Source organism: Phaseolus vulgaris, chromosome 9, assembly GCF_051622355.1.
Source record: "Phaseolus vulgaris cultivar YP4 chromosome 9, ASM5162235v1, whole genome shotgun sequence".
Lineage (NCBI taxonomy): Eukaryota > Viridiplantae > Streptophyta > Magnoliopsida > Fabales > Fabaceae > Phaseolus > Phaseolus vulgaris.
Window position 1 is genome coordinate 16298635 of NC_143506.1, and position 14268 is coordinate 16312902.

At 27.4% G+C, this 14268-nt stretch overlaps 1 protein-coding gene and 1 non-coding gene across 2 annotated transcripts; one reads left to right on the forward strand and one right to left on the reverse strand.

The window, feature by feature from the left end:
- Positions 1-5: 5 nt before the first annotated feature.
- Positions 6-79, reverse strand: TRNAT-AGU (transfer RNA threonine (anticodon AGU)). Its single transcript has one exon. It is a non-coding gene; the product is annotated as a tRNA-Thr (tRNA).
- A 9920-nt stretch (positions 80-9999) lies between these two features.
- LOC137821554 (putative CCR4-associated factor 1 homolog 7) lies at positions 10000-11765 on the forward strand. Its single transcript, XM_068626199.1, has 3 exons — positions 10000-10333; positions 10469-10533; positions 10651-11765. Exon 3 carries the CDS (start codon positions 10706-10708, stop codon positions 11525-11527), a length of 822 nt encoding a protein of 273 aa, XP_068482300.1. The 5' UTR covers positions 10000-10333; positions 10469-10533; positions 10651-10705; the 3' UTR covers positions 11528-11765.
- Positions 11766-14268: the final 2503 nt, after the last annotated feature.

Below are 14268 nucleotides of genomic sequence, written 5' to 3' on the forward strand. Positions count from 1 at the left end.
AAAAATACTTTCATTGAGAGTTGAACTCAAGACCTCCCGCTTACTAAACGGGTGCTCTAACCAACTGAGCTATGAAAGCATTTGTTAAAATTTCAGGTAATATACAATTTCTATGTAATTCGAATAGAGTCCTCATTTCTTTCCGTGTAATAGTAGATACTTTTTCCATCCTTTTTTTCATTCTTTAAATATTATATAATATTTGTATACATTATAACAGATTACATGACTTAAATGTGTGTTCTATATATAGTTTCTTAATAAACATGGATGTGTTTATAATACTATATTTTTCTATCTATGAAACTCGATTGTCTAATTTGTTAAAATTAAAAAAAAAAAATAACTGAATTTGTTTAAGTGATAAATTTAATTAATATTGTTCCTTTGTAAAATTGATATTGTTGTTAATACTCCTTTCTTATCTTGTAAATATTTTGAATGCACGTAAAGTTGTTTAGTTTCAAAGTATGAATTTTATTTTATGAAGGACAATTAAATTTTGAATACAACTTTTCTAAAATTTCAATTCATAACTTCATTCCAATGTATTTCAATATTATCTATGGAGTATTGATTTTTCTTCATAGTTATTCAACGAATACGTCCCTCTCAAACACCAAGTTAAAGTTGACGTCTTCTAAAACTAAAACAAACACTCCTTAGAATTAGCTAAAAAATGACTTTGATATCATATTAAGAAGTAGACTTAATTTAACTCCATAAAATCAACTTATGAGATTAAATTTACACCCACTTGTATATTATGAAATATCTTAATTTCTAGTCAATGTGTGATTTCCAACGTATAAGGTTTTTATTTCAAACACATCATTCCTAGTATTTGGAGCGGAAAAGAAAAAGTTCTTGAAAACTAATTGGACAACACTAACATATTACCTTTTGTAAAAGTGGTTTTCAAATTATTTTTTTTTTAAATATTTTGGAACAAAATTTATAGAATAGAATTTTCATAAGAGAATCTTCTGAATAAACATTCCAAAACACATTAAATGTATTTGGAAATTAACTTTTTAGACAAAATTTGTAGAACGAGCTTTCCAAAACATATATAATGCATGTTTTTTATAACGAACTTTCTAGACCAAGTCTATCTCTCTTTTCTTTTTCTTCCTCTCCAGAAGTGCAGCACATGATGAAGAAATAATGTGAATGTGACAGTGAAACTGGCAACGACAATGATGGTGAGATGATGCATGAGAAAAAATGTTTTAATCTTTTTTCTCTTAATATGAGATCGGTTAGTAATTATGGGGTTTAAGAAGTAAAAGTGAAAAAAAAAATGAGTTTACTCAAATAGGCCAAATTATCATAGACAAACTAAAGTTCATAATTAGTAAGGAATGACTCTTTTATTACCCAAAAACTTAACTTTAATCCACCAATTCTAGTTCTTGTATGAGTGTTTCCTTGTAACTATGATTTGATAGGGTAAAGTAGAATGGTACTCAAATTCTACTGATTTTGGAGAAAGGTGATGATATTTGAGTTATAGATAAAAAATCTAACACGTACATATCTATAAATTATTTATTTATCTATCTATTTAAAATTTATCTTTAAATAAAGTTATGATATATTTATTTAATATAAAAGCTTTCATGTTAGACATTACTATACAACTTGACATTTCATCTAGGCTGACACTTAAAATAACAACAATTATCTGTCATCACATTAAAAAAATAGTATTAAAAAAACAAAAATATGGGAAGACTATACCAAAACTCATGTTAACAAAAATTATACATAAGTACACTATACTTATTCATAAATAATCTTAAGAATATACTGAATAGGAGCCTATTATACCAATGAAATGATTCTCTGTAAATAAATTATAAATTAGTCAACTTATCAGCACACACATTCCCTTCACGAAAAATATGAGTAATCTTAAACCTGATTTTTTCACAATAATTAAGACAAATATTTCATCGATTACGACGCATCCACAGAACATTAGTCATAGCAATAAACGCAACACAAACCAAGGCAGAATCACATTCAAGCCAGACATTAGTAAGCCACATCTTTTGAGTTTCTACTATAGTATGTATAACTCCATAAAACTCAATAGCCATAGTAGTTTGAACTTTGAGAAACATAGAGAAAGCGCCAATAAACTCACTCATACTCCATGAAAAATACCTCCACAAGTAGCAAAACCATAAACCCCCTAGCAACCCCATCAACATGAATTTTAACCCAACCTGGTGAAGGAAACTCTCACATGACAGAAAGAGGACAAAAAATGTTACCACTACGAATATTAAAACCAAAAACTTAATCACGTTGAAATCCAACATATCATTCTTCATTAAAGTTTTATACGAATTTCCCACCAGATAAGTTAATTATTTAATTACCGAAATAGCCCTAAAAACCTCAATCTTATCCTGAAATCTAACATAATTACTCATATGCCATATCATCCAAATATAAAAAGTTATCACAACAAGCTTAAACAGTAACCAAATGGCTAGCATCAATCTTAGTAAAAGAAATATCATCCACATTAGAGAAATGAGAAGTAAGAAAAATTTGTTGAACCCAATTTCAAATATGCAAAGCATTAGAACATTCAAAAAATAAATGTTGAATTAATTTCTCATGCTTTTAACAAAGCGTACACATAGAACATAAATGCAACCCTTTATTCTGAATATGTTGATCTCTAGGAAACTGCCCATGAAAAACTTTATAGAATACTAGAGTTTTGGAAGGCGGAATAGATGAAAACCAAATGAATTTACCCCAACCACGAGAAATTCCTAGTTTCAAGAGTGAAACAACCAAAGTCATATAGAATCCAATTAGGAATATCTTGTTCCTCCCTAACCCAATATTCCATTTTAAGATTTTTCACCGTGCCTGATTGATTATGCATGAAAAAACACATATGATTTAATTGATTATGTCATAAAAAATAGTTGATAATCGATTAGGCATACATCTAGCCTATATTTTTAGGAGAATAATCGATTAAGTAGTGGGTGTTACAATAGACATAATCAATTATGATATCAGATATTCAACATAATCGATTAGGTTATTTTTTTAAGGAAAACATAGTCGATTAGGCTCCTAAAAACAATGGATAATCAACTATTTTGTATTTTTAAGGCAAAGCATAATCGGTTATGTTAATTTTTGTTATAGATTTTCCAATTTTTCCTTTATTTTTTAGGTTTTTTTTTTCTAATTTAATATTCTGTTTGTATTTATTTTTAGAAATATTAAAAAAAATCATAATTAATAAAATATATTACTTGAAATTATAGGCTATTATTTTAATATTTATATTTATATTATATTATTTAGAATTCAATTATATATTATAGTAATATAGATTTTGATTTATTAATAAGAATAAAAAAACCTATTTAAATTCTAAAAATATAAATAATATAATTCAATTATATATTATAATAATCTAGATTTTAATTTATTAATAAAAATACAAAATACATTTAAATATTTAAATTTTAAAAATATAAATAATAGAATTCAATTGATATATTATAGTAATTCATATTTCATTTTGTTAATGAGAATTTGAATATTGAAATTCTATAATAGAAATAATAATATAATTATTTTATTATTGTGATTATTAATTTTTTGTTTTGTTAACAAGTATCCATTTTAATATTGAAAATTTAAAATAATTTTATATTTTTTATATTACACTATTGATTTAAATTAAAAATATTTATGTAATTATTTTTATGAATGTTTTATTAATGAGAATTTACTTTAATGATTCAAATTTGAAAATTATAAATATTTATTGTCATAAACATTTTATTTTTTCATGTTGAATATTGTTAAAATTGCTATTCAGGTTTTAATGTTACTGATTGTTATTTAATAATCCTTTCAACATAATATTACTAAATTTTAAACATACACAATTTTTTTCTCACCCTAATTCTAAATATCCATAACTTTTAAAATATATTAACTTTTTCATAATAATCATCATTAATATTAACATTTTTTTATGAATAAAATTACATACTTTATATATATAACATAATATAATACAAATTATTTTAATTAACTAAAATTTCTTTAAATTAATTAATTTTTCATTTTTAATTTTTTTATATAAGAATAAATTTGTAATCTTACAATTTAAACCACTAACAATAATTTAGAAATACTCTTACAACCATCCATCACTTTTCCTCACATATCCCCCTCTAATATATCTGAATTTGAACACACTCAACTGTTTTTTATATTTTCTTCTCAAATCTTCACATTTTTACTCTCCTAGATCCTCAACTTTCCACTTCCCAATCAAAACAAAACAAATGAAGTTATTAGTAAATCATTTTTATCAACTATTTTTTAAAAGAAAATTAAAAAATATATAAGCACTGCTAAATGACTATTACATGTTTAAACCTATATTGTGGGTCTGGTGGGAAAATCATGGGAATTTTGACATGGTGACAAAGAAATGATGAAAATGGTAAGACAATGTATTTGTAGCATTTGTGAGTGGTTTTGGGTGTTGGTGAAAGAACTTAGATGCGTGATGACGGCGGTGACACGGGAATGGCATAGGCATTGGTCTTCGAATATTGAGCTGCCATTTTGGACCATGTATGGTATGGGTATTCGTATGGTGGGTGAATGATAAAGGTGACGTGGATGGAAGTTTAGAAATAACTTCATATTAAATTATCATTATTCATTTCACTTCACCCTCACCCTCCCTACCCACTTCAATAAACATTATAAAGACTACGCAATTGTGGTCTCTCTATATATTTTACTTTTACTTAATTTTCAATGATGATTTACCATATATAAAAAAATAATTTTGGATGAGTTAAAATTGAAAAGTAAAAAATTATAACGATTGAAAATGAATATTACTTTATTTGATAGGTTAGATTTGGTGTGAAAATGTATGAGAGTATGATCTCTCTTTCTTCCTGTTGTTGCTTTAAAATAAGAGATTAAGGAAAGACTAAGGGAGTCATATAAAAACTATACGTTAATATTAATTTTAAATTTTTTTTTTTAAATTCATATGAAATGACAAAATACTTCATTGTATTAATAGAATGAGATATATTAAATAATGGTAGAATCGAAAAAAAATTGTTTACACCAAAAATCAGTTAAAATCGGTTAGAATGAGAAATCTTCGCTATATATAGGGAAATAAGCTGGCACAATAACATTTTTTATTTTTATTATTATTATATTTATGTTTTTTAAATAAAAAACTAAATCATAAAGAGATTACAACTAAATCAAATGATAAAAAAAATATTATAATTTTTAAGATTGATGATGAAGATAGAAAAAAAAACACTGTTTTATTGACTGTTTCACATTTAATATATTATTCCACATTTAAAATTTAAAATTAATAACTACTTTTTATTAGTATTAAAAATAAAATAAAATAAAATAAAACAATTTTTAATTAATTAATTAATAAATACTTTAAGAAATAAATAAAAAAATTGACTGAAATATCCAAAATAAAAATAATAAAATAAAATATTAATAAAAATAATTGTGTTAAAAAAACAGCTATATGAGATTCTTTATATATATATATATATAGGTATGAAGAGATTTCAAATATATTTGTTTAAAGAAATGTCACCATTGAGTTTAAATTAATAATTTTACACAGTAAAACATTACTTACTAATTATCAATTAATACAGATGATTTTTTTTATATTTTTTAAAATTCAAATTCAAATATTTAAAGATAACTCTTTTAAATATAAATTCAATTAAAAATGATAACTAATATTCTTAGATTAGATATGATGATACCTAACTCCATCCTCTGATTAAAAAAATAAAATACTGGTGAAAAAATATCTATTCAAAATAATAGATTGATATATATAGTCCTTAGTTATTAATAGAGAAATGAAAATCTAAGCAAATGTTTTACATTACACTGATTATCAATAATGATGAAAATAAAAGTTCTATATTCACTTTAATACTTTATATTACACCTATTAGTTCAAGTATTCTGTTCTTTTTACAATACTTATCTTATTATTTTGATGTTGTATTTCAAGACATTGATATTGGTAGATAATGAATTTATTTGTTTTATTATTTTGTAATATTCTTATATTAGATTGGAAATCTAAGCAATGTATTATTATACTTCAATAATTGATGTTGTTAAATAATATATTTTTTTGTTTTATTAATTTTAGTATTTTTACATTAGATCGAGTATTTTAATCATTATATCATTATATTTTTTTAGCATTGTACTCTAAGGTACTCTAGTCGTTATATACTTTAAATTTGATTAGAAATAAAAATATTGTAAAATGTATCATTAAATTGATCAATAATGAATAGGCAACCTTAAAAGTATATAACAATGGAAACTAAACAACTGTAGTTTAAATAATTTATCTATATTCTAATAATTTATAAAAACACGTCTAATCTTAATGTTTCATATACGTCAACTGCTTTATAATGATTAATTTTAATAAATACTAATGAATTATCAGTTTAATAGTTTTATATTATTATTTTTTAAATTTTGGGTTAACTTTCAAATACTATGGGTTAATTAATTATCATTTATGAAATTTAAATTTATTTTGTTGGTTAGATTTATAATCCATCAAAAATAAAATAATCAATTATTTTAAGAAAACGTGACATTTAGATTTCTGATACAATATCCTATAAATCATCCTTTTAATATGTATTAACATTAAACGAGACATTTAGATGTCTTAGATATTATCATATAAATCATCATTTTTAATATGTATTAACATGGTAACAAAATAATTTGTTCAAATTAAAAACTTTATTTTCTATATATTTAATTGATTCTACTATTTGGTGTTAATAGTATTGAATGTAAAATTTGTTGCATGTATCATTGTTGTTGACTAGTTATTCTTATGCTTTTGTATCTTTGAATCGACTAAAAGGTGTGGAAGTTTTCTTGATGCAGGGTATGATATAATAAACTTAAGAAATAAAAACACACGGGACTTAGTCCATAAAATGTTTTCACTATGAAAGTATGATTACAATATTTGTTTATTTTCATTATTTGTGAGGATAACATTCAATCTCATCAACACAATAATGGAATACAACATCTCTTTAGCATTTCACTAGGATTTATAATCTCACCATTATGGTGAAAAGTGACTTCAATATGAAAGTGAGATTACAATATTTGCTACTCTCACTTTGCGAGGATAACACCCAATCTCACTCGATAAGGATGAAATACAATGTCTCTCTAGCATCTCACTATGATTTCTAATCTCACAATTATGAGTGCAAAACGGCTCCACTACGAAAGTGAAATTACAATATTTGTTCCTCTCACTTTGTAGGATAACACTTCATCTCACCCAATAAAGATGAAATACAATGTGTCACTAGGATTTATAATCTCACAATTATGGTAAAAAACGTATCCATTATGAAAGTGGGATTACAATATTTGTTCCTCTCTCTAGTATCTCAAATCTCACAATTATGGTGGATGTCCACTCTCTCTCTTTTTCTCTCCCTGTGTTGCTCGTTATGGTGAAAAATGTCTCCATTATGAAAGTGAGATTATAATATTTGTTCCCCTCTCTAGTATCTCAGTAAGATCTCCAATTTTTGCACAACAGGGTTATGAAAATCCTCGAGAAGCAACCGGTCGTATTGTTTGTGCCAATTGCCATTTAGCTAATAAGTCTGTGGATATTGAGGTTCCACAAGCGGTACTAACTCTAATTTCACAATTATTGTGGATGTCTGCTTTCTATTTTTCTCTCACTATGTTGCTCTTCTCACTTGCTTCATTTGTTCTCTTACTCAGAAGCTCCCTTTGTACAAAGAATGAGAGGAAGACTTTTTCATAAAGAGATTACATTTTCAAGAGATAGTTACAATTCCAAAAATAAACTTTTGAATGACCATCAGTGAATATATTCAATGGATCGGTTACCAAAATTATTTGGTCATAATCTCTTATTAAATTAAGAAGAGATTCCCAACAATTCTGCCCATTAATTGACTTGGTTGAAGGTATCAATAATTCAGTTATCCCACAATAGTGTTACCAATATTCATTGGTCATAATCTCCCATTAAATTATTGAGAGATTCCCAATTGTGGTGACTATCATATTGAAGCTTAGACAAGTTTGATATTGTTTTTGTTTTGTCTTTATCTTAAACATTTTGAAGATTGTAAAAATCCTATAGAATAGAATCTCAGGTGGCGTGGATGTAGTACTTTGGATAAGGATTTGTATAAGGATTGAAATACATATATGAAGTATTAATTTTAATTATTATTTTATTCTTTGTCAAAAAAAAATCCTATAAATTATCCTTACTTTATAAGCATGTTATAAATATAAATTGAACTTGATCATTGTTTTGCCTCACATTAGGAATGGTTGTGATTAGAAGATTCATAAATTAAGAAAACTAATTATTAAATAAATAACATACAAAATTATACCATTGTCAAAAATGTCTAACAAAAAGAAATGAATACAAATACAATAAAGAAAAATCACGGTATGATTATTTACTTGAAATCTATAAGTAAGATTTATTTTTAATGTTTCATGTAATAATTAAAGAAAGACACAACAAAAATAATATTTTAGAGTTTAATATCAAACACTAAGGAGACACGAGTATTACATTTAGGATTTCGATTTATATTACTGATTCCTAATCTAAAATTCAAATTTCTTTTAGTGCGAAAAACTTAAAGGAAAACCCTATCACCACACAATAAAGGTGGGTTGATTTCCACGACTTCAAAGGTGAATATGATTTAAAGTGGTAATTATTTATTTATATAAATAATATATAAAAAACCTTAAAATATTTTACTATTTCTTAACTAAAATAAAAATTCAATTACATGCTTATAATTAATAAATTATTTATTATAATATATCACAGACTATAATTAATTAATTAATTATATGTATTTTCATATTTAAACATTCTTAAATAATTAATTATATTATTAAATATTTATCAATTTCAAAAATCACAAGTATTTATTAATAAAATATATATACCAAAAAAATATTATATATAATTAAACATTATTTAAAATACATTTTAGATTATTAAAAACAAATATTTCTAACTATTTACCAACTTCAATAAATGATAACTTAAGTTGTTTTTGTGATTTTCTTTTCACAACAAAATTAAAAATATTAGCCACTACCAATTTGTTGTCCAATTGTTTTGTCAAATAATTTTCTCTTTTATTGTTATAACTCAACCCTTTGAACCTGAACATATTTGTTTAACTAGTGAGACAACTAATGTTAAATTGATTATTTTATTAGTTTATTTATTTATTTCATGTATAATCATGGAGTGAAAAAGGATAAGTTGCTGATATCATGTGATTTTTTATGAGAGTTAAACACAGAATTTTTTGTAAGCATATTAAGTTGAGTTAGTGAACATATCGATAATAATATTATTCATGAAAATGATCAGTCAAACTTTAATATTATAGTTTTATGTAATCAATTAAAATGCACTAATTAGTAAAATTATATAACTATATAACTCTTAAAGAATTTATAATGTGTTAAAGATTTGACTATAAATTAGTCATGAATTAGGGTTCAGGGTTATATCCCCTCTTAAATTGAATACAATAAAATAACTAAAATATATGTAAATTTTAACTAGAATGTTATTATATATATTTAATAGAATAAAAATATTAAATGAATTTAGTTAAGTTTAATTTTGATTTTAGTTTTCATTTCAACATAGATGAAGTAACAATTTGAATAAATGATTTAATTTAGTAAACAGTATGTATTTGATGAAGTGTAATAATGACAGGACATAAATATATTATTCTGATAATATAAATAAAGATATTTGAATTGTATTGTTGAATAATTGAAATAAAGTAGTATAAGTTGTGAAAATAATTTGACATAGATATGCAAAAGTAAGAGGAAAAAATAATGAGGAAGTAATAAAATAATGAAGGTCGGTGATTTGGTTCTGGACAGATGTTAACGACTGATAACATAATGTCGCATTTGAGCTCAGTTGTAAACGACACCTCCCGTGTTGTTGTTGCTAACCAAAACGACCCCACGCCCTTTACCCAGTACAAATCAGGTCTCAACCCTCGCCCCCAACTTCCTGTCTCTTCTCCTTCTTCGCTGCCAATCCCCTTCGTTGACCTCACCCTCCCCTTCTTCGGAGCTCAAATCTCCCACTCTTTCGCACAGATCGCACCACCTTCACCTTCGATTCATCCATAACAAGGTTAGATTCCTAACTTCTCCACTACTTCAATTTCTAGGGTTCCTACTTCAACCCTAGTAAACACCAAATATCTCACCATCACTCGCAAACACTCTTCCTTCTCTAACGGATCTTATACTTTTCCTTTTCTTCCAGATCTACTTGAATCTCGGCTGCGGATCTCCAATTCCAACTTTTCCAGTCACTCAAATCCGCTTCAGGTATGCTCATCCTTAGATTTGTGGATTTCATCTTCGTTTTGTTTAAATACCAGAGCTGTTTATCTTGAATTTGTTAGGTTTTGAGATCTGAACCGTTTCCGCTGTTTTTCTTGCCAGATCTGGGGGGTTTGATTCCTGTTATAAGTTTGTTCCTCGGATTCCATCGTAGAAAATGTCGATTATACCGAAAGGCGATTCGGTTCAAATCAGGGAGGTTTGGAACGATAACCTCGACGAGGAGTTTGCGTTGATCCGCGAAATCGTGGACGAGTATAACTACGTGGCGATGGATACCGAGTTTCCCGGCGTGGTACTCCGTCCGGTGGGGAATTTCAAGAACATCAACGACTATAACTACCAAACGCTGAAGGACAACGTGGACATGTTGAAGCTGATCCAATTAGGTCTTACCTTCTCCGATGAGAACGGGAACCTCCCTACCTGCGGCTCCGAGAGTCCCTGCATCTGGCAATTCAACTTTCGGGAGTTCAACATCAGCGAAGACATCTTCGCTAGCGATTCGATCGAGTTGTTGCGCCAGTGCGGGATCGATTTCAAGAAGAACAGCGAGAAGGGAATCGACGTGAACCGGTTCGGGGAGCTTCTCATGTCCTCTGGAATTGTGCTGAACGACGCCGTTCATTGGGTCACCTTTCACAGTGGCTATGATTTTGGTTACCTCCTTAAGCTGTTGACATGCCGAAGCTTGCCGGATACGCAGACTGGGTTCTTCGATTTGATCAAGATGTATTTTCCTATGGTGTATGATATCAAGCATCTGATGAAGTTCTGCAACAGCCTCCATGGTGGATTGAACAAGCTTGCAGAGTTGTTGGAGGTGGAGAGAGTTGGTGTGTGCCATCAGGCTGGGTCTGATAGTTTACTCACTTCTTGTACATTTAGAAAGTTGAGGGATACATTCTTCAACGGCTCAACGGAGAAATATTCTGGTGTGTTGTATGGTTTAGGCGTTGAGAATGGACAGACTAATTGAAAGAGAAAAAAAGAAAGAAGAAATGGATATAATTGGTTGTAGAGTACGTCTAAGTGTGAGTCTTTTTACTTGTGTACACTTCTGCCAAAAATGGTTGTTGTTTACTTGTAACATTTTCATCATCCTTGCTTGAACTGTAACTCAAACCGTAGCTGGTTTTGTTAGCTTGAGTTCTTTGTAAATCATCACTTCAGTTTAGTGCTTCAAATTTCAATAATAATTTATGATGATTCCTTTAGTTTGCAGCTATTTGTTTATTCTAATTGCGCTCTCGACTCATTCATCACCAAAGGCCACACGGTTGTCTGATCTCTGAAAACTGAAAATGCTTACCCAAATCTTGTCTGTTCGAGTTAGGAGTCATGTTTGTGACTGTTCTGGTTGACTGGGTGCAATGCATCAAGCGAGATCTTCTTTCAGAATGGTCCAAGGTTTTGGTGGCATTGTTGTGCAAATTGAGTTGTCCTTTTTGTTATATGGTCTTACAATTATGGCGTGATGCGTTTGGCTTGTAACCGACGACGGATTCACAACGGGGCCGAAGCACTGCACGCTATTCATAAATTGATTTTCGAAGACAGTACCAAGATGTGATGGATGAGATGGCCTTGGTGCTTTTCATTATTTCTCTCCGGGATGTATTATTTGCGATGCATAGACACGCTTTTCGAGGACATGCCACCGTTCATATGATGATTTCACATTTTCACTCATGAGAGGTATTGATTGCTTTGCCTTGGCAATTAGCAGCCTCACCGCAATGAAGAGATGACACGGGCGATTTACATCAAAATTTGATGGTTCTTTCTTGTTTTCGAATTGAAAAACTCTTTTAAATTATAGTACTATTTCATCTAGTGTTTTTTTTAATTACCACCCTTCTACTGGCGACAACTGATGCTATTTTGTTTTGAATAGGTTTCCCTGCAATTCCAGTGGACCCATCAATTTTGAATTGTGAAAAAGTATCCATATAAAAATGTAATGCGACACTTTCTTACTATCCGTAGTTTTCAATTTTGGATTGTTCTAAAAATTAAAGTCTTCGGAAATAGAAAAAAATGCCATCTAATTCAACGTGTAGTAGCATGTTTGGCCTAACCTATGTAAAGCAACTAAGATGATCTCCTCTTGTTTTGGGTTGAGAGTTTGAGAGTGTACCTTATTGGTACACTTCATTCATTTTCATTCTTTTCAATTTAAGCACTTGCATAAACATTCATTCGCCTCTTCAATCCAATATTTATCTTTGCCTTCTTAAATAGCTTTCATACGAAAATCACACATCTTTATGTTTCATCAGAATAAATATATTTTGTCGTTTATTTTACAATACAAATATGCATTTAAATTTTGTAAAAACATACGCACCGTGTTCATTAAGCAACCAGTGTTGGTTGCAGTGTATGTGTTTAACTTCTAATGGACAATTTTAATCCGTACTTAATAGATAACATCTAACAATGAAGATGAGTTGGGAATGTTCTCAAAACATGACTTAGACAAAAGAAATAACTATATATTTTAGAAATTTTTAATGCTTGTTTGTGTGCTGGTTACAATCAAATTTGATTTATGTTCATTGGAAGCAAGTAAGTTCTATGTATTTTGGTCATTTGAAGTGATGAAGGACTAGGATGTCTCAAATACATACTTAATGGTTTGAATGGATAATTCAAACCTGCTATAGAGATTTGCTTATCTTGTTTCAAGAATTATTATGCTCCCATTAATGGGCAATTGTGGTAGAGATTAATTTGAGATATATATTTGAATTTTGTTTAAAGTTTAAACTTTATTATATTTAAATTAATTCTATAACCTTCAAAACAAATTGCCACTTCATGAGTACATGGAGTACACAAAGTTTGATATTATTAATATATAGTATATGTTATAACACACACCATCGAACACCCTATCAAATCAATTACTCTTTGCAAAAAATATATAATTAAATAATTTCTAGTATATAATTGTCAAATGGTTTTATTTAGGATAATCATATTAATATACTCCATCCCACATAAAATATACCAATTTTACTCACTCTTTATTTGTTATCTAGATTATGTATGTTAAAGTGTTTCATATTTGATGGAATTGGCAAGATAACTCAATCAGCAAGATAACTCAATCATATAAATATATATATATATATATATATGAATTGGCAAGATAACTAAATCAGCAAGATAACTCAATCATATAAAATATATATATATATATATATATATATATATATATATATATATATTTTTGTTATCTAGATCATGTACGTTAAAGTGTTTCATATTTGATGGAGTTGACAAGATAACCTAATGATATATATATATATATATATATATATATATATTTGTTATCTAGATTATGTACGTTAAAGTGTTTCATATTTAATGAAATTAATAAGATAATTCAATCATATATATATATATATATTTATTATCTAGATCATGTACGTTAAAGTGTTTCATATTTAATAGAATTGGCTAGATAATCCAATAATATATATATATATATATATATTTATTTAGGAATTAAAATGATAGCAAATATTTAAGTTAATTACTTATTTTTAATATTTCAATGATATATTTTTAACTTTTTTAGTGTCTAAAGTTAAAGTAATAATGTCTTTTAATTTAATGGAACGAAGAGTCATCTACACTAAATAATCCATGTCAAGTTTATCCTTATAATTTAACCTATTCATATAGCTTTTAGGGACACAACATATCACG